The sequence below is a fragment of the Pantherophis guttatus genome, chromosome 9, assembly GCF_059756535.1.
Source record: "Pantherophis guttatus breed Tessera chromosome 9, ASM5975653v1, whole genome shotgun sequence".
Taxonomy (NCBI): Eukaryota; Metazoa; Chordata; class Lepidosauria; order Squamata; family Colubridae; genus Pantherophis; species Pantherophis guttatus.
In genome coordinates, this window is record NC_142071.1 from 30,442,364 (window position 1) to 30,469,841 (window position 27,478).

Sequence of the window (27,478 nt, forward strand, 5' to 3'; positions counted from 1 at the left end):
TTCTGGATTGATTTTTAGTTATTATTAAAAATATAACATCTCAATTTAAAAAATATGCTCAGCCTAGATAAGGTTTGAAATGTTGACATTCCATTAGATTTTTATCTACCATTTTTTGTTTGGCTATTGTCTAGTTTTTAAAAATTTATTTATTGGTAATTGATTTGAGATTCCTTGCAAAGCCATGGATATTTGTGTGTCTTTTCTAGTGCCATTATTCACCCCGCCCAATTTTAGATACTGTTAATTAGACAAATCCACGGGTCAATTTTTCAAATATTAAGCAAGGAAAGTGAGCAATTTTATAATATGCTCCATACACTAAATCAACCATTCCTTTAAAATCTGCACTTTTTCGACTTGACTGCTTGCAGTCTCGTTTCTTTTTTTTACTTGGGTTTCCTTGTCAGTGGAATGAAGTGTGGTGGAGCCTGGTGGATTCATCCACTTCATCTGCCAGTTCTATCTTCTTGACCACCAGTACGGTCTCAGAGCTACCATCGACACACTCCAAGGCCAGGAAATAGCCACGTTCCAGAGCAGATTCGAACTTGTAAAATTGCCTGCCGCCGTCCGAAAATCGTGTTTTGATGAAGATGATGTTGCTGGTGTCCCCTTCGATGTGTTTTGGAATTGTCCCTGCCTGAAATGAGAGAACAAACGATCTGAAAGGGATCCCCCGCATGGCAGGAAGGGGGAACTTAAAAACAGAAAGACACCCCCCCCCCTCGCGTCTCAGAAAGTCTTAAGAAGAGCCCAGGATTGGGCTAAAGAGCTGGTTTGGTGCTGCAGTTGTTCGACGGGAGAGAGGCTGCCTTCTCTTTTAAGGCAATTCTGCACTTTCGTTAATTTAGTTTTGTCCCCAAAGTGCTTTTTCAAAAGGCGACTGGACTTCGTTTTTTCCTTGAAGTTTCGCTTTTCATCCAAGAAGCTTCTTCAATTCAGTTCTGAAGAAATCTCTTGGATGAAAAGTGAAACATCTTCAAGGAAAAAGGAAGTTTTGAAAAAGCACTTTTGGGAGAAGGTCTCTCTCTCTCTCTCTCTCTCTCTCTCTCTCTCTCTCTCTCTCTCTCTCTCTCTCTCTCTCTCTCTCTCAGGCTATAATCTCCTTTGTCTCTAGATTTATTTTTTTTTGCATTCTGGACAAAGGAGATTATCAAGGTTGCAATTCAGAAAAGACAAGCTGTTTTAAACAGTAACAGGATGTAATGAAGGTGTTTCTGAATAATTTCTGGAATAATAATAACTATTTATTGTCCTTGTACGTGTATATACAGTGCACCCAATACAACGAAATTCACTTAACACCCAAAGACCAGGTCCAACACACATAACAATCCCCAAACACCCCCCACCCACCCGCCACAAATTCCCCATCCCTAAACCACCCAAACATCCACACAACAGACCAAGTAATGCCGTCCAACAGCTCACCGATGGTGGCCCTTTAGTTCATTGTTGAGTGCAATTACAGCTCTGGGATAAAAACTATTCAGAAGATGTGTGGTCCGAGTTTTAATTGTTCTGTATCTGAAAGCTGTACCGATAATCCTCGACTCAGAACAGTTCATTTAGTGACCATTTGAAGTGAACAACGGCACTAAAATAGTGATTTATGATCACTTGGCAACTACCTCATATTTATGACGGTTGCAGTGGCCCTGAGTCATACCATCCCCCTTCTGACAAGCAAAGTCCGTGAGGGAATCCAGATTTCCTTAACAACCGCGTCACTAATTCAATAACTTAAGTGGTTCCCTTGGCAAATGTGATAAGTTAGGTCATAAAACGGGGCAAAATTCATTTAACAAATGTCTCGCTTAGCAACAGACATTTTGGGCTCAGTTGTGATCATGAAGTCGAGGACTCCCTGTATAGCTGTAAGAGTTTTTATTTTTAATGGCTTTGCTTCCTTTGCGTTGCAGGAAGCAAAGCCAGCAATAATTACGCCAACCATCCCAATGAGGAATCTCGAAGGTCACAGACTTCCCAACTTTAATACAATAAACAATAAAAAAACAGTCAGTTAACCTCTTGGCCCAACTCCAACTGATGCCAATTGACAAGAGCCTACCTTAAAATTCACCCTCATTTTGTTTTCCTTTTTCTCCACAAACATGTGGTAAGTCTGGTGGTCAAATTCCACAGTGAAGGCCACGCACAGACCCTTTGGGTTGGTGTCTTGGTAACTGTGGATGTCAAATTTGATTCCTGATACTGCAGGAAAAAGAACAAGAGGTTAGAATATAGAGTAGAGTAGGGTAGGGTAGGGTAGGGTAGGGTAGGGTCGGGTAGGGTAGAGTAGATTTGGGTAGAGTAGAGTAGAGTAGAGTAGAGTAGATGATTAGAATAGAATAGAATAGAATGAATAGAATAGAATAGAATAGAATAGAATAGAATAGAATAGAATAGAATAGAATAGAATTCAATTGAATTCAATTGAATTCAATTGAATAGAATAGAATAACAACTTTATTGTCACTTTGAATGTACACTAATCGGCATACATTAAAATGAAATTTTGTTGCACATCTCAAAGGGTTACCACCTCCAATATACGCTACATAACCATGACAAAATAAGTAAATAAATAAATACAAAATTATGCATGTGCCCACATATATTTTATGACAACACAGAGAAACAACACAGCCTAGTTCAGATGTATACATGTACATGGCGAGAAATATGAACCTTGTGAGTATACCAGGTGGATGGAAAGCTGTTACAGGATCTGGTAGTCCTGCTAGAAATAGAAAGGTTTCTTCTCATGAGGGTCTGGCAGTAGATAAAATAACCTCAAACTTTTCTATCACTTTCTCCTATATCTGTAAGGAAGGTTTCTTAGTCCAAAAATTATTCTTGGTGCAGTTTTTTTTTTCTTTTAATCATTTGACTAGAAGGAGAGGGCTTGTTAAGACTTGCCATTAAATGGTCTGGAAATGACTGTAAGAAGGCAAGCCATAAAATTTGAACAGATTTTGTGGCTCATTTAAATATTTTCCTGGCCTTAAGAACTTCCTTGACAATCTATGAAACGACAGGTTTCACTGAGGAACACTGCCTGTTCTGATAATAAACTCTTATGATGCATAAAAAAGCAATTTCCTAATGTAATTAATTATCTGCATCGCTTTTACAAAGCTGTTTTCAGTCCTGACTGCAGTGACTGATCTGTTTCTTCTCTTCCCAAGTTCTTTTCCTGGGGCACGAAATAGGTCAGGAGAAAAAAAATGAAAACAGAGTGAGACCCTTTTAATCTATTGAGACATTCAGAGGTGCAAAACTGCGACTGTACCATTCCGAATTTCCTGGTCTGTTCTGCGTTCAAATACTGCAGGGAAATCTTGGTCAGACGGCCGTGCTATGAGGACGTGATTATTAGGACTTCGGAAGATTTGGGCAGGTTCACATTTTCCTGACGTTTTCCAGCTGTCCGTTTCTAAAACTTAGAAGAAGATGACAAATCTGATGTCAGAACAGGACGTACATTATCTCGTCTGGAATGTATATGCAGACTAATTTTTTAAAATATAAATATATACCGTATATAGCAGTAACACTTAGACTTCTATAACACTTCACAGTGCTTTAACAGCCCTCTCTTAGCTGTTTACAGAGTCAGCATCTTGCCCCCAATATGTAATGTATATTACACACTACACACACACACGTCATAATTCTTTGAAAAGAACCATATTTTCAATAAGCAAAAATGCAGAGAAGAAGAAGGAAACCAAATATCCTTTCTGTCTTTGCCCATAATTTGGTGACCTAATACTTTCTTTCATTTCGGTGTGTCTGTAACTTTTTATAGTGAAGCAAACTTTTTATAGAGGAACGTCTTTGCAGTTCATGAAATCAACTTAAAAGATCTCCCATTCAATAAAAACATAATAGAAGCAAGCATGTAAAGTAAAAATATTGTTTGGATGTACAGATTGGGCATAGAGTCACACTCGGCTTGTCCTTGGCCTGCTCCTAATAATTTCTCTTGATTTTTAAGCAGCTGTTTACATCTATTCTTTGAGGTCATGTTAAATCTAGAATGAATTTTAATTCAATCCTGACAATTCATTGATTTGCTTTCATTTGCTCTCCTCACTGTATCAATAATCCATACTAATGAATAAACCATAGTAATAAATAATCCATACTATAATCATATTGCACCCAGATGCATCCTCAGGTGGATTAGTGAAACATGTGATTCTCCCCCAATGAATAATTATAAAATCACAGATAAAAGCTGATTTGCGGGGGGGGCGGGGGGGGGATGGCTCCCCATATTTTGTTGTTTCATTATGGAGTTGATGTTATGATACAGGGGTCTGCAAACTTGCCCACTTTAAGATTTGTGGATTCCCAACTCCTGGCTGGGGAATTCTGGCAACTGAAGACTTAAAGTGGCCAAGTTTGCAGATACCCCTGCTATAATGCTACCTTATGAAATAGCAATTAGGGAAAAAAAACAGTGGCACATTTAAAAAACAAAACAAAAAACAAAGCCAGCATTTCCGGCTGAAAGAAGTGTTTGCACTGCTTACCTTGTTCTTGGTTTCAGCAGCAGGCAAGAGGGGGAGAAAGAGGGAGTGGGGGGAAAGAAAATATGATATCATTATGTAAATTTGGGCGCGCTCATTCTCTGTGCCAGCGCCAGCTGCTCAAGAAAAATCCCCCCCTCCCTTCCCCGAGCTGTGAGAGTTGCAAAAGAGCCTCATCCCACAACCTGGAGTTATTTTATGGCTGCAGAAGATGTGCCCACAGAGCTTCCTCATTCCAAAGCAGGAGCCCTGGGCTCAGCAGCAGCGGGATTCCCCTCCTCCCCCTGGCAGCCTCTTTGAGTCTCCTCCAGGGAAAAGCCCCCCCCCCCGCCCCAAGAATTACCTTGGAAATAGAGGTGGCCTTCTTGGTCCAAATTCACCGGCAGCATCTGGATCATATCGCTGTACATCTTCGCTCTCTGGGGATGAAGGTGGAGATTTTATGGCTTCTGAAGTTGAATTTAATATGCTTTATTTGGCGCACTGGCAAGGAGGAGAGGGGCAGAAGGCCAGAGCTTCCCTGCTCAGCCCCGGGAAAAGGACGGGACCAGTTGGCAACCTCCGGGCGTGGCACCCTGGCATCCCGCGTTCCAGCTTAGCCCGCCTGCCTAGAGGATGCTGAAAGATCGGTTCTCCGGGCAGGGTCGGGAGGGAGCCCCGCTGCCTCCTTCCAGCGGGCCCCGACGATGCTTCCCCGCGCCCACCCACTGGGGACCCTCGCCGGGCTGCCTCGCGCGTCCCGCTGCCTGCCCGGAGATGGGTGGGCGCCGCAGACCCACGCCCCGCGCCCCGGCCGAGGAACCCACCTGCCTGCGCAGCGCTCGGAGATGGGAGTGCGGGCGACGAGGAGCGGAGACGGCCGGGAAGCGCGGGCGCCCCGCCTCTGCCCAGCCCCCTGGCCGGCCAAGGGCGACGACACGGCTCGCTCTTTTCTCCCACGCGCGGAGCCGCGCCCGCCTCTGGGATGCTTGCCAGGTGAGGACAGACTCGGCTCGGCTCTCTGGGCGGAAAGTCGGGTGCAGCGCCGAGGGTCGCTTCTCCACCCCCGGGAAATACTCTGCGCAAAATAAGCGGGTGGGGGGGTGGAGAAGAGGTCTTGCCTTCTGCGCGGGGAGGGGGGAAAAGGGGCTCAGCCAGCCCTAGCCGAAAATCAGCGAGAGGGAGAGGAGGAGGAGGAGGAGAAGGGGAAGGAAAAGCAAGAATAAAGCCGCCGGAGCTGGACCCCCAGCCCTGCCCCTTCTCCCGTCCTCTTGCAGGAGCTTGTCTGTAAGGGGCACCCAATCCCCGAAACAGAGGGTGGAAGGGGCACAGCACGGGAAGCCCAGCCTGAGTGAACCACCCAGGAGTATCTTGCAAGGAAAGTTGTGCAGAGAAGGTGCTTCCTCCACCTGGGAAGGGGTCGAGGCGGTGGGGCGTGCGACCACCACCCCAGGATAGCAGGGGGCGCAGCCGGCCTCCTTCCTTGGCAGGGAGGAGGGGGAGAAGGGAAGCAGGTTGGGCTGGGCACCGGGACCATCAGAGGGGCTGGACTCTGGAGCCAATGAGTCTAAACTTGGCATCTTTAAGACTTGTGAGCTTCAACTCCCAGAATTCCCCCAGCCAAGCTAGGTGGTTTGGGAATTCTGGGAGTTGAAGTCCACAGGTCTTAAAGTTGCCAAGGTTAGACAGCCCTGCTCTAGAGAGTCCAAAGAAGGACCTGGCAGGAAGGGAGGGAAGTCAGGGATGGGGAGGTTTCCCCTCCAGGGGGAATACTTGTGTCCCAAATCAGAAGGCTGTATTTTAAGAAGACCCCCACACCCATTAGGTTCAGTGTAGTAACCGCTTGTGTGGGATGGTCCTGTTTATTTCCTTTAAGGTAATGTTTGATTTTCTATTTGTTGAAAGTCTTGGGTATCTCAGAAAATTGCCCATCTGAATGCATAGATGGATCGGAGCAGAGCCTGCTTAAAGCCTCCTGTGTAACTACACTTTTTTAAATTTGGTGGCAGAAAATGTGCAATTAAAGAAAGATCTCAAAAAGAAAAAAAAAGAGTTTGAAATGGCACAGATTCCCTCCCTGAGGGACTTCCTGCAAGGGAGAAAGCATTATTCTGCGGCTGCCCTCAAAAGCTTCATTCCTGCAAACACCATCTTCTCCAGAAGTTCTCTCCAGGAGTGCAAGGACCCCATCATCTTGAATCCCTGGCTCTGGATTTATATAGCCTATAGTCAATTTTACAGTCAAACTCTTTTTTTCTGACTCTTTGATTGAGTAATGTCAGTAGAATCATACTTGGCTGTTTTTCTTTAAAGAATTGTGACATTTGAACCTATTTTGACTTCTGTATTTTGTGATTTCCCATTCTTCTGACACATTTCTTTCCGGCAGAGTTGCTTTGCCCCTTTTCCTGAACGCAGGGTGATAATAGCTGACCCTCTGCCACTAGCGTCCTTGTGAAATAATTTGGAAATCTCTCCTAGATCTCTCCTTGCCCTATAAGCATCTAAAGGCCAGTTGAGCTGCCTTTCTTTCCTTGTGGCAAGGAGGTTAATAAGCCCTTATGGTTCCCAGGGGCTGCTAATAGCTACTCACAGCTTGCTACCTTGGCGAAATGGGACTAGGAGCCCTTGATAGTGGCTAAGAAGAGGTTTTTTTTTTGGGTGGAGATCTGGGGACGAGGGAAGAGGTGGGAAGAAGGGCTGAAATGCCTTGGTGCAACTGGTTGCCTGCCTGGGTGGCTCTCCATCTCCCTTCAGACCTTGGATCCTCATTAGAATTTCAGGCCTGATTTGTAGCATTTAAAGACAGGCAATAATAGCATTTTAGCATGGCATCCATGCCTCCTTTGGAACTATAGAAAATTGAACTTTTGGCTGAACTTTTTCCATTCATCCAAAGCCATTTTCCTTTGGTGACCAGAAAACCAAGCCTTTTCAGCGATCATCAGACCTCAGGGTGGAATTCTGATGTCCTTAGTTAAGATTGCAAGCATTAAAGAAACAAACCCAGCGAGGGAAAGGAAGAGATGCAAGATGTTTAAAGGATGTCTGTCCTTACTCATACAAATCATGTCAATGTCTTCTACTATTTGGTGTGTTGCTTTCTGACACATCACCAAAAAGACACAATCTTAAACCTGGGATTTTAAAAGACTCATTTGGCATAAGAGCTGTGGCACCAACCTTAATCAGGATTAAACCTGACCAAGATCAGCCTCTAAAATTGCACCTGCCCCGGGATTATCCAGGATCGAGAGCCGGCATAACTGGTGGCACATGAGGGACCTCTCTTGCTTCTAAGACTCAAAGCAGTGTTTTTCAACCTTGGGCACTTTTAAAGAAGGGTGTGAGGGCCACAGAGGATGGATTTTGTAATACTCGAAACATGGTTTTTGTAATACTGACTAATTAACGTGGTTTTTCTTGTATTTTAAATTTGCTTTTTCAATTGTATTGCTAATAATTTCCCATAAACCTTAACCTTCAAGAAAAAGTCTCTCTTTCAGGAACCAGGATTGGCAAGAGAACATTCAATATATTGTAGATAGCAGCTTCGTTTTTAGCTGTTCTTGAGCAAAGAAAATAGTCAAGCCAACCTTGAGAAGCGCTGAGAATGTAACTTACCCAAGGCTGTTTAGATGGTTTTCCTTCACAAATGTTTAGTTTTAGTCAGAACACAATGCTCTTTTCTATGGCTACGCTGTAATTCTGTTCGATGCTTCTTACTTTCTTTTTTTTTTTTTAAAGAATAGTTTTTATTCAACATTTTCCAACTTTAAAAACCACAAGTAAAAAAAAAGGGAGAAAAAAATAATAAGACAAATACAAACAAATAGAAAAAACCACAACAGTGTAATATAATTTTACAGCTTTCCGTATCAGCATGTATATTCTACTTTTGTAATTCACTATTCAATATTTGCCTTCTCATAGATTTTAACAATTCTATTAATGGTATAATAATTATATTATAATAATATAATACTGATTATAACCATTCTGATTATATACATATATATATATATTTATCTTTATATTATAGTCAATAGTTTTAGAATTTTTATTTCTTGTTTTGGCTTCTATTCTCTAGCCACTTGTACAGTCTACTCCAAGTTTTATAATAGTCCGATTCTTCTCTCTCTTTTAACTCAGATGACTATTTTTAAACCAATCAACTTTTGCTTTGTAGTTCTTTGTTGTGCTAACTATAAAAGTAAATGTAATCCATTTCTCGGGACTCCCCCTTTTCATACGGAGACCACACTTTATCAGAGTAGTTTAATAAATTGCTTTTAAATGCTCTTCTGACTTGGTTGCTTATTGGAAAAGGTAAACCGAGGTAGAACCCAGGGTCGGATCAACTCATGAACTTACCCTCATTTACTAGAGAATCGAAAGGAAACAAATCAACACTCACCAAATTTCTTTTGAATAAACTTTATCTGGATGGACGACTGTTCTTTGTCCTTCAGGGCCCCTATAATGAATGGTATTCCTTTTGCATTGCTGGCTGCAGTTTCCTAAACCTCAGACAAAAATCACAGTGTCAAAAGAAATTATTTCGAAGCACGCTTTTCCATTGATAGTGACCTGCAGTCCAAGAAAGAAATGGCTGACTCACCAGTTTTGATGGCCAAATTCGGCCATCAAAGGTTCTACCTCGGCTTGAGAACAGCTAAAACCAAAACTCTTATCTGCAATGTATTGAATGCTCTCCTGCCAGCCCTGGTTCCTGAAAGACAGGGTTTTTTTCTTGAAGGTTAAGGTTTAGGGGAAATTAGAGTTAGAATGAATGCACTGGAAGGGACCTTAGAGGTCTTCTAGTCCATCCCCCTGCTTAAGTAGGAGAACCTATACCATTTCGGACAGGTGGCTTCCCAGTCTTTTCTTAAAAACTTCCAGTGATGGAGCACCCACAACTTCTGGTGGCAAACTGTTCCACTGGTTAATTGTCCTCACTGTTAAGAAACATCTCCTTAATTCCAGGTTGCTTCTCTCCTTGATTAGCTTCCACCCATTGCTTCTTCTCCTGCCCTCTGGCGCTTTGGAGAATAATTTGTCCCCTTCTTCTCTGTGGCAGCCCCTCAAATACTGGAATATTGCTATCATGTCACCCCTAATTCTTCTTTGGACAAGCCAGACCCAAAACCTGCAGCCGTTCTTCATATGTTTGATTTTTTTTATTAGCAATACAATTGAAAAAGCAACTTTAAAATAGAAGAAAACCCATGTTAATTAGCCAATGCAACAGTATTAAGCTTGACTCAGCCTTCCATCTTTCCGAGGTGGGTAAAATGAGGACCGAAATTGTTGGGGGCAAGAGGCTGATTCTGCAAACTGCTTAGAGAGGGCTGTAAAAGCACTGTGAAGCAGTATATAAATCCAACTACTGTTGCTATTCCTTCCTTCCTTCCTTCCTTCCTTCCTTCCTTCCTTCCTTCCTTCCTTCCTTCCTTTTCCTCCCTCCCAGTGGTTAGAATACAGTATTGCAGGCTAACTCTGCCCACTGCCAGTTCGATTCTGACCGGCTCAAGGTTGACTCAGCCTTTGGCTGTACACCGCCCTAAGTCCTTCGGGAGAAGGGCGGTATAGAAATCTAATAAACTTGAAACTTTAATCCTTCTGAGGTGGGTAAAATGAGGACCCAGATTGTTGGAGGCAAGAGGCTGACTCTGTAAACTGCTTAGAGAGGGCTGTAAAAGCACTATAAGTCTAGGTGCTTATTGCTATTACGAAAACCATGTTTCGAGTATTACAAAGCCCATCCTCTTTGGCCCTCGGGTGGACTTCAAATCCCAGAATTCTTCAGCCAGCTAGGCTATGCTGTGGAATTCTGGGAGTGGAAGTCCATCCCTCTTAAAAGTTGGGAAACCATAGTTAACTAAAATAGTCAGCAGATGCATTGCATTTGATCATAATTTGGTGGGAGTTGCATTTTTGAGAATCCACAAATCTTTTTATTATTATTATTATTTTAAAAAAAATCACAACGTTGAGAAAGCCTGCTTTAGAAAAGAGGCCCTGACTGGGCATCTCCAAATCTGCGCCCTCCCGCACCAGCCTTGAGCGTCGCGTGACAGTTTCCCGCCAAAACGTCCCCTCATCCCCCCTCCTTCTCCTTCCAGCGCGAGACGCTGCTTAACCGTCGCCCTGTGAGGCGGAGTGGCGCATGCGTACTGGCGTCGGCCACGGGCCCCTTCAGGGCGTCGGCGGCCTCCGCCTGAACTGTGTGAGGCGCTTTCACACGAGGCGCGCCCTTCCCCAGTCGACCTTTTTCCACACACACATACCCCGAAACGTGTATTGTTCCTTTCACACGGCCGAATTCGCCCCTCAGGGGATTCCCGCGGGTCTAAAGACCCCCCCGCGGGCCCTCCCCCCTCAACCCAGCTCAACGATACTGGGACCCCAGGGAGGGCGATTTGGGGGACGGGCCGGAGCGGGAAACCCCCGAAAGTGGGGGGGGATGGACGGACAGGGGACTCCCCATCATCCACAGCCGGGGAGATTATGAAACCAGGGCTTATTTTGGGTTGCTGAGGGTGAAACAGAAGAGCCCCCCGCCGCCCCGTTTTGCCAGGGCTGGTTTGGAAATTATATTTATTATAATGTTATACTATAGTTCAGGAGTCTCCAACCTTGGCAACTTTAAGGCTTGTGGACTTCAACTCCCAGAGTTCCCCAGGCAGCAAAGCTGGAAGAAGCCAATGAGGGCGGGGGCATTTATGGGGGGGGGGTGTCTGCATGCTTTAAAGCAGGGGTCTCCAACCTTGGCAACTTTTAAGACTTGTGGACTTCAACTCCCAGAGTTTCTCAGCCAGCTGACTGAGGAACTCTGGGAGTTGAAGTCCACAAGCCTTAAAGTTGCCAAGGTTGGAGACCCCTGAACTATATTTTAATTTTATTTCTTTAATTTAAAGGGTTTCTGAGTCTCATAGGATTCTGGGCAGCCAACAGCTAGGAATCAAGGTATATGTTAAAGAGGCATAAAACTCATTCACAGGGCATTCTGGGAAACGGCTTTCTAAAAAGAAGAGTGGGGTGAACTACATGAAAGGGCAGAGCCTTGCTAGGGCAAGGTGGGGTTGCTCTGCGTTTGTTTTATTAAATTAAATTGATACGCCACGCATCTCGCTATCTAGAGGCTCACCGCTTGGCGTACACCGGGCTGCCAGTTTTGCACAAATCTTGCCTTGTGGTTGCTTCTGCAAACCACCATGCCTGGCACTAGGTTGGATCTGGATGGAAGCTCTGCATTTCTTGAATGTGGGTGGGTGGGTGGGAGATGCCACCAAGATTCCCTTTGCTAGAGGATGGTAAATCTGCAGAGTGCAGCGGTGGTGTGACCCTAAACCTCCTGTGAATTCATCCTCTCTGGTGGAACTGACAACTATCAAGATGCCATGAATGTTGTATTATCAGAGAACACAGATTCCTGACCACAAAGTTAGGATTTCCCACTTAGGTTGCATAAAGTAGTGGCAAAAATCAAATTTTAACAGGCTGTCCTTAGGTGCAAGATATTTTGTCATCTTTTTTTCTGAAAAGTGTGTGTGTGTGTGTTTTGTTTATTTGATTGCATCAGGAGAACCTACCTGGTGCTTAACGCTCGTTTTGTGTGTGTGTGCTGTTATCTGGTATTCCAGAGATTTCCCACAAATAATGACCTTGTACTTTTTAATCAGTTAACAATGACGACTACCCTGGTAAAGTCAGATGAATACAAAAATAAGCGTAAAAAAGAAGCAAAGGTGAGTTTGCACTAGGTAGCATTATCATTGTTTAAATTGCAGTAATTTCCTTTTCACTTGTGTTCTGTTTATTTAAAATCCTGTGAGTCATGGATACAAAGGTATGGCATGGCTGGGGAAATTCACTGATGTTATTTTTTTTAACCGTCACTTTTTTTCTTTTTATAGAATGAAACTTCAGGAACTGCACAATTGGGTTTTTTTGAAAAAAATGACCCGACTCCTGAAAGCTCCCAGAAATTTCATAAAATGGATACTCTGGAAACCATTTTAAAGGGTATTATTTTGAAAAGAATATTAGCCATTCTTCTTGCTTACATTTACACCCAAATTTTAATTAAATAAATATTTGTATTAACAGATACAGGCAAAGAAATCAATGCTCTATTATCAAAGTATGCACAAATTTTGAGGTAAGTAAATTATTTTACTTTTGACATTTTAAACTCTCTTTTTTGAACACATATTCAGCTGTTGATGTAATTGATATTTCCAAAATTGTGTTTTAGTCCTTTTTATTTACTAAAAAGCAAAAATAAACCAAATGTTTGCAAATTGTAACAAAATGCTTTCAGCTAGAAAAACATTTAAAATATATAGCAAGATCCAAAGTTATTTAGTGTCTGTCTTCTGAACCAACTTGTAGCATTGCTAAAATTCGGTAAACTTGTTTTGCTGCCTTGCTTCTGTCAGCATTGTGTGCATGGGAGAATACTGTCTCGTAATAACTCTCAGTGTATCTTTCATATCTGGCAAATTGGAGCTGTTTTAGGAGGTGTAGGGAGCTCCAGATGTGAGCAGAAAAAAACCTTGCTCCATTATTTAAGTGGACTATCACAAAAATGAATTTTATCCAACGTGTTCAAAGCAAAACACCAAACTCCCCACGTATTGATATAACAAATAAGCACTTTATATAAGCAGGACACCAGTATCTATATCATGGGTTCAGTACCTTCTAACTAAAATTTTATATTTATAAGTGAGGAAATATTCTCCCGCTATATGTATTTAATGGCTTACCTTCATTGTTTTAAAATGCTTAACAATTGAAAACATCGATACAAATGTTAGTTTTGTATGTAGCAATTTAAACTACAGGTGTTTCTTTTCTTCCTTTTTATGAATAAAGTGAGAGAGCAGCAATGGATGCTTCATATGTAGAGGAGCTTGAAGGAATCCTGAAAGAAGCTTGTTCTATAGAAAATCACTTGAAGCTGAAAAGAGAGAATTTAAGGCACAGTTTTGCAGCAATTGCTGGCCCTCTACAAAATGAAGAGGGTGTATCTGGCAAATGATTTAAGGCATGCACTTACTTGTTCTGTTGTATGGGGGGAAAGCCTTTTAATTTCCATGACACTTATACTTCCTTTTTTATTGATTGGGAAAGTAGTTCACAATTTCAAAACAGTATAACTTAAAAGGAGCATCAGTAGTTTTAATTCCATTATAATTAAGATGCTGGTTTAGAACAGTTATGTAGGACTGCTTTTCTATGGAAAGGCTTATCAACCTTTTTTGGAATGACAGAATGGAGAAAAATCTGGTGGGCTTCATCTAAAGCATGTAATTTCCAGTGAGGAGGACCATACCATGAACTTGACTTTTTTTGACAGATACCTAATCTATATTACACGCATTTGAATTTCATTTCCATAGGAAAAAGTTATGTGGCTGAGTCATAGTGAAATCTTGGCATATAAACCTTTCATTTTGGCTGGGTTGTATTCGTTATACTTTGAGAAACTTATATATAAGACTAAAAACTTGTTTTCCCTAAATAGTTTTAGAAAGTGATGTTTTTCTTTCCTTATATTTTATTATTGTGTTCTTTTTTCCTTTTGGAAAAAGAATTCTATTTTATAATGTTGGTGACTTGAAATGAAAATAAAATACAAAGGAAGAAAATTGTAATAATGTTCTTATTTTGCTTGTGCATTATAGACCTCCCAAAATAAAATCATGATTTGATGTTAATCTTATGGGATAATTATACATATGTATAGGTATTATGATTAAACTGTTCATTATATTTTCCACCTCCAACATGGTTCCCTTGTTTTTCATTGCTTTTGAACATCTAACTGCTATTTTTCTTTCCATAATCTGCTTTCAGGTGTTAGTGGGTTGTACATTATTTAAGCTTAAACCTGAAATATCTGATCAGAATAATATCTTCAAATCTTTCCCATCCTATTGTTAAAGTAAAGCATCCCCAATAGATCAGAAACGATCTTCAATTTTGTCTGGTCAGTTTCATGACCAGGCTTAAATCAGTTTCATATTGAATACTTTTGTTGTCGTGTCTGCTGCGTTGTTCAGAAAATGAATATTTTTATTACTGTCCTATTTGTGAATGGTCACCAGTCAGATTAGTGGCTGAGAGGTGGCTGTAGTCCATGCTTGAAACATCAGGTGAGAAGCTCCTTTAGCTGCTTTTGAGCAATAATTCAAGTCTCTCATCTTGTGCACCCAGATGTGGATCAAAAGAAACAGAAGTTTTGTCTCTCAATATAAACACGTCTTCCAAAGGCATGGCTTAAAATTTGCCTGGCCCTCATCCAAACAGACTTTGCTCTTTGCTTTTGGTTGTAGGAAAATGGTTAAGTTTGAAGGAGTGAGGCTATTTTTACGATTGTATCAGAATAATTGAAGCATTATTTCTTTGGACCTGCAGCAAGATAGGAATAATACAAAATCATGGTGATATTATTGATGTGTGCCCAGGATGTAGATCTGTCACCCTAGAGCCTGTGCATAAAAAAAGACTATGGCTGAAACAGATTTAATTACTCATATTTAGCAGTTATAGCAGACAAGAAAAGTGCCGAAGGACAAAGTCCTTAACATGATGCTTTTAACTTGGTAAAATGTATGCTGCCTTGAACTTTTGAAGGAAAGGCAGAGTATAAATCTAGGAGAAAACCCCTTTTCCCCCCTTAATCGATTAAAGTCTCTGTTGTGGAAATATGGAGGTTTGGCTGTAATAAACATAGAGAACAGAGAAGGCTGAGGGAAAGTTTAGGAAGAATTTTTTAAAAGTGGAGAATGTGAACAAGAAGTTAGTTCCTGTTGGTCTTGGTCTGTTCTAAATTGCTAGCAAGAGCCCTGGGCAAAAGGAGAGATGGAGACTGCAACCTTGCAGACCTCAAAGCAACATTTTCCTCCTCCGGGCATTGTTTTTTTACACGCTCGGCTTGCCTGGAGGAATGCGTTATCCACTTCAGAAGCAAATTACTGTAAGAAGGGCTTTGATTTCCCTGGGAGGGAAGACAGATGTTCCCTGGTTTAGGATAGACAAAAATACACAGCAGGTACCTGGCATTCTTCAGCAACTCTCACCCACCAACTGAACCAGTTTCCTTGTGGTTTTGTTCAAAAGTGACATCAAAGTGCCAACTAGCCAACTGCATGTTAGTGACCTGGACACATCCAGCCTGAATTAGGTTAATAATGGTTAATAATTGGATGTGATATATTAATTCAATAGATCAATAATGAACTATGAAGCAAACAGAGATGATATCTTAATCATGTCAGATCTCACAATTTAGGTCTGCTATGGTATAATTTTGTTTCTCTTCCCTCAAAAAGTGATTTGTCCAAACTTGGCACGAGAGGTCTGTGCCCTTCTGTTTCTGTCAATTTAATGCTGCCTTATCTCCTAACCTTGTTCAGTCCTGAAAGGGGGAGGCAGGTTTTTATTGTGAAACGTTGTGCTAAGACAACAGATATTCCATCACTGCCCTGTGCTTCCTGTCAAAGAGCTTTTTGGCTCTCAGTCTCTGGCTATTTGCGGCTTGCTATTTTCTCCCAGCTCAGCATCGTGAAAATGCTTTTCCTCCTCGTTTCTTTCACCAACTTCCTGCTTCAGAAGGCGATTCACTTTCTTGCGTCTTTGCTGCAAGATACCCCAGGTAAGACTGTTTTTCTTCCCATTTTCTGCTAACAGCAGTTTTTGAAAAAAGCTTTTGAGCCATGTAAGATTCACAGAGATCCACAGAGATCACATTGCAGTTGGGGCCGGTCAGAAGGCAAATCCTGATGATTACAAGCTATAGACAGATTAAGTTTGAATTGTGATGATTCATGCAATCTTCTAGGAATAATGTGCAAATAACCAACATGCCTTCCCTTTGCATGGATTTTTGATTTTTTCACTTCCCAACTGATCTGACAGCCTTGGAATGATTTTTTTCAGGATCAGCCAAGAAAGGAGGGTGTAAACCAGGAATGTTGTCTCCACAGCCAGATTGCTATGCAAGAACAGTAGTTTTTGTATAGAGGAAATTGTTCAAAATATAAAACACTCCGCTTAACATTTTATCTGCTTTCCCCAGTAGACGTATCTTTTCTTTTATGTACTCTGAGAGCATATGCACCAAGACAAATTCCTTTTGTGTCCAATCACACTTGGCCAATAAAGAATTCTATTCTATTCTATTCTATTCTATTCTATACAAATATGAGCGTATTTGGCAATCTTTCAGGATGGAGCGTACATACGAATTCAAGCAAGAGTGTCTATGATGAACTTCCTATTGGAATTGGCCCAAGAAGGTTTGAGAAGGTTCCTAGATTGTCCCAATATCGAAGGCCCCAGTTATGAAAGTCATTCAGGTAGACCCTAGTTAGAATCTACCCAGAAACTTGCTGTGGACAAGATCTTTAGCAGGCACTCCTCGACTTACGACCACAATCACCACAGTGATTGATGAATTAAACCAGGGAGAAAATGTATTAAGAGAGTTGGAAGATACGTTTCAAAGGGAGATGGGGATCTGGGCAGAAATTTTGGAAACTAGGCAGCGGAAGAGGGTAGAGGTGGGAGAAATACCTAGATTGAATAGCCAAGAAGCAGTTACAGATAGGGATAAAGATCCCAGAGAGGAATGTGGGAGGCAAATTAAAAAAAGCATAGCAACTAAAGTATTGAAGTGGACAAGAGACGATGGATAGATGATTTCTCTCCTTTGTTGTTCTGATTTGCTTCTCCTTTTCTCTCCCTTTTTTTCCTTTTGCGTTGACTCTTTGACTTTCCCATTCAAGATGTTATCTGTTTCCAATATGCCTACGTATTTGTAACCATCATCCTTTGCTAATCCTTTTACTATGTTTCCATTTCCCAGTTCTATTCCTTCTATTTTTTCCATTTTTCCTTGCTGCATGAATAATATATTTCAAGTTGAAAGTTCATTTTGATGTCGCTGCCGAACAGTTGAACTGTGTTGAGTACTGATTTAAGTTCACCAATTGAACTCCTTGTGTATTTGGAACTCCTAAACAAAATTCTAGAAATTGTTGCATTTTCTTCTTAATACTGAAAAATTACTCTGTTTTTCTGACATTAGCACGTTATGGGGCAATAGGGGGCAAAGACAGAATTCCACTCCCAAAAATTTCAGATATTAAAGCAATATCTGGACACATCAATTCAGATTCAGTTCAGATCTGCCTGCGTAGGAATGAAGGAAAGAGCTGGGCTACAGGATCAGATCAAATTAACTTTTCAAAAGTCATTGCTAATTTCTTCTCTCCCCCCCCTTTTTTTTTTGCTTTATGCACCTTTCTTTCCTAGTTCTTTAAGCCATCCTTCTTTCCTCTTACTCAGCCAATTCCTAAACTTGTAGTTGGCCTCTGTGCATAATATGAAGTGGTAATTTTAGGATTGCACTCAAGATGGTAACCCCTTCCTCTTTGTTAATTGCTCAGTTTGTCTTTGCAGTGATAAAAAAGCTGCTACCCAAGACGAAATCACCGGTTACTTATAGCCACAAGAAGGGTTTAGAATGCATCTCACCATTATTCTCCACCGTACAAGAAACACCTCAAGCGATCCCAGTAAAACTCCAAGGGCAGATTCCCAAATGGTTGAAAGGAAAGCTACTGAGGAACGGGCCAGGAAAATTCGAATTCGGACCAGATAAGTATGCCTGTTTCAATTGCTATGGATGCTGCTGTCTGCTCTGCTAAGGATTAAAAGGCCAGTAGATAATTTTATTCTCGTCTGCAGTCTTGATCAATTTTCTCCATTCATGTGCTTCAGTAATTCTACCAATCAGTTGTGTTTTAGGAAGAAAGAATCCTTGAATACATATTTTCTTGATTTAAGGGAGATATAATGACGACGAAGGATGTGGCAAAAGCTGATCTAGTAATAAACTTTTTTGAGAGGGATTGTCTTCTTTAGAAAGACCTTTTTAACAATTCAAAAATCATATCTTTGCAAAAATTACAGTCTTTACAACTGATTTGCCCTTTGTGTGCACTTGTCTACCGAAAGGGTCATTTTTTGTCATCTAATAAATAGAGTGGATGATTGGAACTGGTAGGGTAAGCTTTGCACATGGCTTTCTCCTTCTCTAATCTGTATTTGTCTTTTCCAAATGAAGGTACAACCACTGGTTTGATGGCATGGCACTCGTGCATAAGTTTGAAATTGGAGATGGGGTGGTGAAATACAGCAGCAAGTTTCTCCGGAGTGATTCTTACCTGACCAACAGCAAGAACAACCGAATCATGATCTCTGAATTTGGCACCTTGGCCATGCCAGATCCTTGCAAGAACATTTTTGAGCGCTTCATGTCAAAATTTGACTTGTTAAGTAAGTATCATTTTTGGATCAGTTTCGCTCATATTCTGCATCTGAAGTTTCCATAAGGGAAATGCTGAAGGACACGCCGTCAAAATTTTTTTTGTAAGAAGTGGGAAGGGAGAGTGGGAAAACTGGACAAAGTTGACACTCCATTTGTTTTCCAACTCTGTCCCTGACAATTTCACAATTTTACAGAAATTGTCTTTAAGAGAAGGAGTGGCAGAACAGACTAAGTCCATTTGTGACTACATAAAAGTTCTAGGCTGATTCCTCTTTTGACTCTGCCCCAGTTCTGCCATCTCCTACACTTTCAGTCTTTTGATCCTGGCAAGTTGGTGACAATGGAAATGCTTTCTGTATTGAATTTACGACACTCCAATGAGGTGAATTTTATACTGCAGAAGAGACGGACAACTGCGTTGTGAATTTTGTGGTCATCAAAGGCGACTATTTTGTCAGCACGGAGACCAGTCAAATGCACAAGGTGGATCTGGACACGCTTGAATCAAAGGAGAAGGTAAAGGAACGGAGCAGGTTACCTGGCATTGGGTTAGCCTATTTCACCATCTCATCCACTACTACCCAAATCTGGATTGACAGGCAGTTTTCCAGGAGCTCTGGAGATGCTGAAGACTCAATCTGGATCTTCTACAAATGTTCCAATGTTCCCTCCAGGTTCAGGAGTAGATATGCCCTTTGGAACAGTTGCTGGGAAACCTACGTGGGAAAGAATAGTTGCCCTCATCCTATTAGTCATGGCCATCCCACAAAACAGCTTTTAGCCACAGAAAGAGGACGATAATGTTTCACAATGAGTTGTTGAGTTCAGCTTCCCCTACCCTGGTTTGGTCCAGATGTTGGTGATGATCACTTCTCAGCCGGTGTGGGAATTCTGAGAGCTTCAGTTCTATCTGGAAGGTGTCCAACTCAGGTAAGATGACCTGCCATCTTTGTCCTTGCAGGTGAACTGGAAAAAATATGTTGCAGTGAATGGAGCCACAGCCCACCCCCACTATGATCCAGATGGAACAGTCTACAACATGGGCAGCTCTTATGGGACGCATGGTAAGACAAACAGAAGTGCTGTATTTTTCAGAGTATAAGATGCTCTGGACTATAAGACGCACGTACCTTTTTTGGTGAGGAAAACAAGAAAAAGAAATCTGCCTCTGCCTCTGCCTCCCAGCAATTTTGCCTTCTTGCAGCAAATAGCAAATAGCCTGCTTTACTTTCATTTTTGTTTTCAGCATAGCTTGATTAGTACAAGAAAAAAAAATCTGCTCCCAGCAATTTACCACCTTGCAGCAAGCAGCAGAGGCCCGGGTAAAACAGTTGAGAGCAAAACAGCTGAGAGTCAGGAGGCCGATCCAATCAACTTGTGCTAATTAGGCTATGCTGAAGCTGAAACGAGCTGTTTCTTCTTGCCGCTTGCTGCTTGGACTCTGCCTCTGCCGGGAGGCAGAGTCCAAAGGGTGGGGGCCAGTGGGTGAGCGGGGCTACATTCGGTGTATAAGACGCACCTAAATTTTCACCCCCTTTTAGGGGGGAAAAAGGTGCGTCTTAAACTCTGAAAAATACGGTATCTGACTAGCATTTTAATGTCTGGAATTAGATTCTAATTCATTGGTGAGTACTGCCTCCCTTTCTACCAACCCAGGCTATTCTTGGCTTTTCACGCCAAACGGACAGTTACTTAACATCAAAAAATGTCAATTCAAGGATGATATAAGTATTTTTCCAATGAGTAGACGCATAGGTTTTGAGTCAGATGTTACAGCCCTTTTAACTGGATCAGAGGACCTGGAAAACGTGAAGTAGCATCTGATGGATCACATGTCTGAATTTTACACTGGAGTGAAGATGAAGTGGCTGTGGATTACTCTTACAGTGCATCATATCGGTGGTCCCCCCTTCCAAACCTTGGATGGTGCTGTCCATACATCAATTCCAAATTCATGTATTGTTCATAGGAAGCATTGTTTATAGCACACCAGCCCTGCTGAGCTCAATTCCCCAATCCATCTGCAGCTGATTAACTGGAATCGCAGTTCCAAAGAGCTGGGCTTTCTCTCTTACAGGCTCCAACTATAACATCATCCGTGTTCCTCCCCAGAAGTCTCAGCCTAGTGACTCCAGCCTGCAAGGCGCAGAAGTGTTGTGCACCATTCAACCCAAGAACAGAATGAAGCCAGCCTATTATCACAGTTTTGGTGAGAGGACCCTCCTCCTTTTAAGTTTTTCTGGAAATGCCAGAAAGAGGCAGCTAGAGTTGCAAAAGTGAAATGATGAAAAGTGGGCCGATAATTTGGAATGCCATCAATGTGATCTATCACGCTGCCGGAATAAAATCAAGTAGAACAGGAAAAGTAATAGGAAAGATTAAATTAATGAAATTCATTGCTCCAAGCCACGAATGATCCACCAGAGCAGTTCATATAAAACAATGTAACATCTTTTGCTAGCTGGTGGCCATAATAAATTGAAATTGAAATCATGCCCTGAGAGATGCTTTAAAAATAATGTCAGTAAAACTATGAAACTGAACAAAAAGTGTTGGCTCCTGGCAGTACCCCAATCGCTGGCCTGCCATTGGAAGCTGGAAGGGGGGTTGCTAAATGAAGTCTGGCAATTCCTTTTTTTAAGAATTGTTGATTAAAAAAAGCGTGGCAATTCCTAAGTAGGTGATGTAGTAGAACCCTAAGGCATTAAATTTGATCCACAGAGTGTTAAATTGGATAATTTGAAATTACTGGCTGTTATGGTGACTAACCTGAAACTGTTTTGGCAACAAAGGATGAAGCCGGCAGGTAGAAAGATAAGGCAGCCTTGTTGTTGGAAATGTCCACATAATTAGATGGACGAATAGAATCAGCTCTTCATGAAAAGAAGTGGCCCAACTCTTTTCTTCTTCTGTTTCTAGGAATGACTGAAAACTACGTGGTTTTTATTGAGCAGCCCCTCCTAATAAAGTTGTGGGAGATCATTACAGCCAATTTTTGGGGGAAATCCTTACTGGATGGACTGAGTTGGGAGCCTCAGCTAAACACTCGCTTTTATGTCGTGAACAAGCACACGGGACAGGTAGGTCACCTGTTTGGCTAGCTCTGGTGACTTCCTGATACGTCTTCTCTGGGGTCTGCAGGGTGAGGCCGACAAGACTGTTGCTCTTCTCTTCCTGGGTGGTAGAAGGTATCAATGAGCAAACCAAAGTTTTCCCCAGATTATTTTGGGGTGGCAGCTCCCAGAATGCCTCTGTGCTATTGGCCAGAGTGGCTGAGAATGGTGGGAGAGTTGAGGTCCTGAGATCTTTGGAGAACATCAGATTTGGAAAGATCACTTCGAAACCTCCTTGCTTTGCCCATACGTTAAAATCCTTTCAAGCATCACCCTGACATATAAGCAAAGATTTTTAAGAAGTTGTGCCCAGGACCAATTGTTTGGGTATCCCCAAAAGGCAGCAATTCACTCCCATGTCTTCCTCTCTTCTTGCAGATATTACCCTTGCATTATCATAGCAAGGCCTTCTGCTGTTTCCATCATATCAACACCTTTGAGGACCAGGGGTGTATCGTCCTGGATCTCTGCTGTTTTGAAGATGGGAATGTTTTTGACATTTACCGACTGCAGAACCTCCATAAGGCTAGAGAAGCCCTTGACCAGGTACCGCTGCTCTGCCCTCCACATGGTGGGCTCTGAAAGGGAGCTTCATCTTGTAGACTAGCTTGGTATCTCCCAGGGGCGTTGGACAGTGGTGCTCCAGCCCTAGACAAGGATGGGATTCCAAGGTGAAGGAAGATGGAGAAGTTCTCTTCCCTTTTGGCCTGTCCTGCTCTTCAGCCTTGTGGTGTGATCACAGAGTATGGCTCTATTTCTCTGTGCAATGGCTTTTTTTGTTGTCTCGGCAGACCTATAACATGTTCCCGAAGCCATTTCCATGGCGCTTTGTTCTCCCGATCACGGTGAGCTCCAAGGCATCTGTGGGGCAGAACCTTAACCCTTTGTCCTACACGCTGGCAGAAGCTGTGAAGGAGGCGGATGGGAAGGTAGGTAATTTGTGTCCATGTGTGCATGTGTGTGTGTAATTTAGAAAGAATGAAAGCATTCCGTTTTTCTTGTCATCCTTTGGAAATCTCAGCATCCTGCAAACGGCAACTAGAATTGGGAAAAATAGTGGGACTTACCATATTTTTCGCACTATTAGACATACTGGACCATAAGATGCACATTAGAGGAGGAAAACAAGAAAAAAAAAATTTCCTCTGCCTCCCAGCATCCATCTGGTATTTATCTGCCTAGCATCCTTGCAGCAAACAGCAAACAGCCTGGTCAGCTTCAGCACGTTATCGCAGCCCCAGCACGTGGCTCGTCAGGGCTCCACTCTGTTGCGGCCACCACCGGTCAACTGAACTGAAGGCCTCAAGGAGACCATGGCAGTAATTCTGCAATTCGATGAAAAAGGAAACACTTTTCAGAAAAAAAGGCATGTTGCCTCCAGAGGATAGGAAAGATCATCTAGAGGTAGTCCTTGACTGTTACAACCATTCATTTATAGACTGCTCAAGGTTACAACGACATTGAAAAAAGTAACTTACGACCAGTTCTTGCAATTATGACCATTGCAGCAATCCTCACAGTCGCATGATCAAAATTTGGATGCTTTACGGCGATTTTGGCATCGGGGTCATGTGACTATCATTTGCGACCTTCCCAGCCAGTTTCCAATAAGCAGTAACCGTATGGGAAGTAGGGCTTACTTAACATCCATGTGATTCACTTAACAACTGCAGTGATTTGCTTAAGAACGGGGGCCAAAAAAGTTCGTAATATTGGGTATGAGTTAGTTATCAACCTCCTTGCTTAACGATGGAAATTCTGTGAATTGTGAGTTGATGACTACCTGTACCCTTCAAGTGGAAGAGCCCAAAAACATAAAGCATTGTGTGCCAGGAAAGGCTCGGAAACCATCTCCAAATAATAGATGGGTAAGGATTCTATGATAGAATTGATTCCGCGCTGATTCTTCTAGATCTGGTGCACGCCTGAAAGTCTACACAAGGAGGACCTCAAAGAAGCCGGAGGAGTGGAATTAACTCACATCAATTATGCACATTACTCTGGGAAAAAATACCGTTATTTCTATGGCTGCGGCTTCAGTCATGTTGTTGGAGACTCCTTGATCAAGGTTGATACAGAAACCAAGGGGATGAAGGTGAGAAGATCGGGGCCAGCGATGCTCTTTTGTTACAGGTGTGGCAGGGATGGAGTTTGTCAGAGTTTGTTGCAAAATCAAATCCAGAAAGCACACACAGATAACTGATTCAGCAGGATTCATTAACTTCTCTTTATATACAATATAACACATGAAAATAAATATACAATACCAATGGCAGATTCTTCCAAACTGGTAGAGAGTTACAGGCAAAAAACACAGGCAGAGGAGAGAACAGCAGAGATGAGTTCTTATTTCAATTCAGCAGACAGACTAGACTAGTTTCATTTTAGAGCTGAGCACAGAGCTACAGAGCCACGCCCAGGCTCCTTCCTGTCTCAGCTCCCTTGACCTTGTTGCTATGCCCCTCTTCCAGTTCATGAATATTCTGACAGGGTTCGACCTTGAAAACTCCTGAGAAAAATTCTCTTCTGTGCCCTCTGCTTTGCCCACCAGATTTGGCGCGAGAAAGGGATGTATCCTTCTGAGCCCATATTTGTGCCAGAACCTGATTCTTCGGCAGAAGACAAGGGAGTGATCCTCTCGGTGGTGCTCACCCCCAAGCAGGTAATTTAGTCCTCACGGGAGAGGTCAAGGCCTACTCTTTGAATATTCCTTTTAGATGGCTGAAAATGAATTTCTCCTGCCTCCTGGTGAACGCTGCATCTGGGGCATGGCATTCGGCGTTTCCAAATGCTGGGACTTTTTGGAGCTCCTCTGTGCCTTCATGGTTTACTTTTCTTCTTTCTCCAAAACCCCTGGAGGGGCAGAAGAAGCAGATGCTTTGCACGGGGAGGCAGCCCTGAGGAACTGTTATCCCACATCCCTCTTTCTTTCAGAATGAAGGCAGCTTCCTTCTTGTTCTGGATGCGGAGAATTTCACCGAACTGGGCCGCACCGAGATCCCCGTCCAGATTCCCTATGGCTTCCATGGGGGCTTTGTCCCCAGTTAAATGCCACCTGTTGAGACAGCAGAGATTTGGGGATCTCCACCGTGGTGTCCAAAACACTGTGGACCAACTGCTTCCTCTAGATGTGCCTTAATTTCCTAGACTCCCCAATCGGGCTCCACTTTGATTCACTGAGAAATAGCCATTTTTCTCATCTGAGTCAAGTTTTCTAATTCAAAGCAAGACGTTCAGAATTATGATGCATATTGGCCAGTGGGAAGTGATAATCAATCAATCAGAATAGAGCTGGAAGGGACCTTGGAGGTCTTCTAGTCCAACTCCCTGCATAAGCAGGAGACCCTATATAATTTCAGAGAAGTGGCTGTCCAGTCTCTTCCTAAAAACCTCCAGTGATGAAACACCCACAACTACTGAAGGCAACCTGGTTAATTGTCCCCACTATTAGGAAGTTTCTCCTGAATTCCAGGTTGCTTCCCTCCTGGTTTAGTTTCCATCCGTGGTTTCTTGTCTTGCCTTCTGGGGCTTATTACCCAGATACATGAGCTTTTCTAATTTAAAAAAGAGGCTTTGCTAAACATAGTATATTTTTCTATTAATTGACTTAATTTATGATGGGACCTAATCTGGATTCCCAGGAGGGAGAGACTGCATCCCAGATGGCAAAGGGGTAGCGGAAGTTTGGTGGAGGGTTAAAAGGGCTCCTTCCTAGCGATTTCCAGAGTTTATCTGCAGTTATGCAGATAGCTGCTTTAGTTTGGCAAGAGTCTGTCTGTAAGTGAAGAATAATAAAATAAATCACTCTCTAGTAACTCCATGGGTCATTCTTGGTCCCAGCGGTAAAATCTGAACCAGTTTATTACCGGTTTGCTGGTTGCACATGCGCAGTGCGCACACACCAAATGCGAGGTGTGTGCACGCAATACATGCCAAAAGGAGGCATGTGGTAAGTAGAACAGCGCGCGAGGGGGGGTGATCAGCTGTGGCGTGCAATCTTTTTTTTAATTTTAAAAGCATTGCTTTTAAAAGTAAAAAAAAAAAAAGCCTCTGATGATCGTGCTGCTCAGCTGGGATCATCAGAGGCTTTTTTTTTACCTTTTAAAAGCATTTTTTCTACAACCGAAGAGGTTGTAGAAAAAATGCTTTTAAAAGTAAAAAAAAAAAGCGCCTGATGATCGAGCGGTTCAGCTGGGCATGGGGTGGGGGCAGGGATTTTTGCTACCAGTTCTCCGAACCGCCCGTCGCCATCGCTACCAGATCAGGCGATCCGGTCGGAACTGGGAGCATTTCACCCCTGCTTGGTCCTCGTGGCCTGACTATCAGGTTTGAACTTTGTCTAAACCTGGCTCAGAGCCCTTCAGATACTATTGAGAAATCTTGGCAATCGTACCAGATAAATATTTTTTTTTCTTTGTACCCACGGCATCTCAGTCCATCAAACATTGACCGAATTCAAGCTGTAGCTGACTCACCCTTGAGGTCCCACCTTCTCAAAGTTCTTTGAACCCATCTCTCTGCAAGAGTGGCCCTTCTTCATTTGGGGGGAATCCACCCTTTTCTCAATCTCCACTCTTGCTTGGGCTGGCCATCTAAGGGGCAGAGAGGCCCCAGCAGATGAAAAGAGGGATGGGGTGGTGCCTTCGGGATTCCTAAGGCATTTGAAAGGTTTCAGTCTGGAGACTTAAGGGAAGAGACCACAAGACACCAGAATTCCAGACGCCACGAAGGAGGCCAGGAATTGTCTTTCATAAAGTAGGAGCAGAACCAACTGGTGTAAATTGCAGCTGCCAAGTTTTCATTTGAATATAAGCGAAGATTTCCTGATGGGAAGATCTGTTGAACTGCCTATGGCAATATTTCTCCCTCTTGGCAAGCTGAAGATGTGTTGTCTTCAACTCCTACAATTGGATCCTGGAATTCTGGGTGGCTCCCAATCAAAAGTTAACACAGCACACAAAGCGCTGTTAAAAACGATTAAAAACCCATTAACATTAAAACAAACAAAAAAAAACAAGAAGTCAAACATGCCAGGACAATCTCATCTTATCCAGTGTTGTGTTTGCATTTACACTAATGACAGAGGAAGGAATTCCCAAGGGAGCAAAGCGGAGTCTGGGGGGAGGCGGGGGAGGAAGATGCCAAGGAGGGTAAGGGAAGGGTCCAAAGCCCTCGGCCTGTAAACTGATTATGCTCTTGTCAGTTTCAGGCACTGCTTGTTAACTTGGGTGGGGCTTTGCAGGGAAGCTCAGCTAGATGCAGTACTCAAAAGCCCGGACAATATTTGACTTTAAGGCCACCTACAAATAAAGAGGGCATGTCCACCTTTGGCTGGACACCTGGTCACTCTAGCCAGCTCAGTCTTGCCCCTTGGGCAGCTGGCCTCTGCCCAGGGCTGGAGATATCCTGCGGGTGGCATGAAAGCTCGCTGCAACTCCCCAGAGATGGAATAGCCATGCCAGCTGCAGGGCCAACTTTTGCACCGGCTTTTTCCA

At 42.7% G+C, this 27,478-nt stretch overlaps 3 protein-coding genes across 5 annotated transcripts; 2 read left to right on the forward strand and 1 right to left on the reverse strand.

Moving 5' to 3' along the window:
- Positions 1-9,255, reverse strand: IL18 (interleukin 18). Of its 2 annotated transcripts, XM_087875982.1 has the most exons (7): positions 9,145-9,255; positions 8,941-9,043; positions 8,148-8,296; positions 4,888-4,963; positions 3,299-3,448; positions 2,075-2,217; positions 1-643 (listed from the first exon to the last, which is right to left on the reverse strand). In XM_087875982.1, exons 4-7 carry the CDS (start codon positions 4,952-4,954, stop codon positions 407-409), a joined length of 597 nt encoding a protein of 198 aa, XP_087732108.1. In that variant the 5' UTR covers positions 4,955-4,963; positions 8,148-8,296; positions 8,941-9,043; positions 9,145-9,255; the 3' UTR covers positions 1-406. The 2 variants fall into 2 exon arrangements, with proteins under 2 accessions (XP_087732108.1, XP_060551017.1); XM_060695034.2 differs by lacking the exons at positions 8,148-8,296; positions 8,941-9,043; positions 9,145-9,255 and adding an exon at positions 5,351-7,369.
- Positions 4,957-14,173, forward strand: TEX12 (testis expressed 12). Its single transcript, XM_087875981.1, has 4 exons — positions 4,957-5,519; positions 12,443-12,551; positions 12,636-12,687; positions 13,407-14,173. The coding sequence occupies exons 1-4, from the start codon at positions 5,160-5,162 to the stop codon at positions 13,570-13,572; spliced, it is 687 nt and encodes a 228-aa protein (XP_087732107.1). The 5' UTR covers positions 4,957-5,159; the 3' UTR covers positions 13,573-14,173.
- LOC117659305 (carotenoid-cleaving dioxygenase, mitochondrial-like) lies at positions 14,124-25,798 on the forward strand. 2 transcript variants are annotated; one of them, XM_087875977.1, is made up of 12 exons: positions 14,124-16,191; positions 18,000-18,201; positions 18,667-18,878; positions 19,271-19,386; positions 19,832-19,934; positions 20,948-21,079; positions 21,790-21,950; positions 22,362-22,529; positions 22,775-22,912; positions 23,896-24,078; positions 24,535-24,645; positions 24,918-25,798. In XM_087875977.1, exons 1-12 carry the CDS (start codon positions 15,924-15,926, stop codon positions 25,029-25,031), a joined length of 1,908 nt encoding a protein of 635 aa, XP_087732103.1. In that variant the 5' UTR covers positions 14,124-15,923; the 3' UTR covers positions 25,032-25,798. The 2 variants fall into 2 exon arrangements, with proteins under 2 accessions (XP_087732103.1, XP_087732102.1); XM_087875976.1 differs by lacking the exon at positions 14,124-16,191 and adding an exon at positions 16,682-16,894.
- The last annotated feature ends 1,680 nt before the right edge of the window (positions 25,799-27,478 follow it).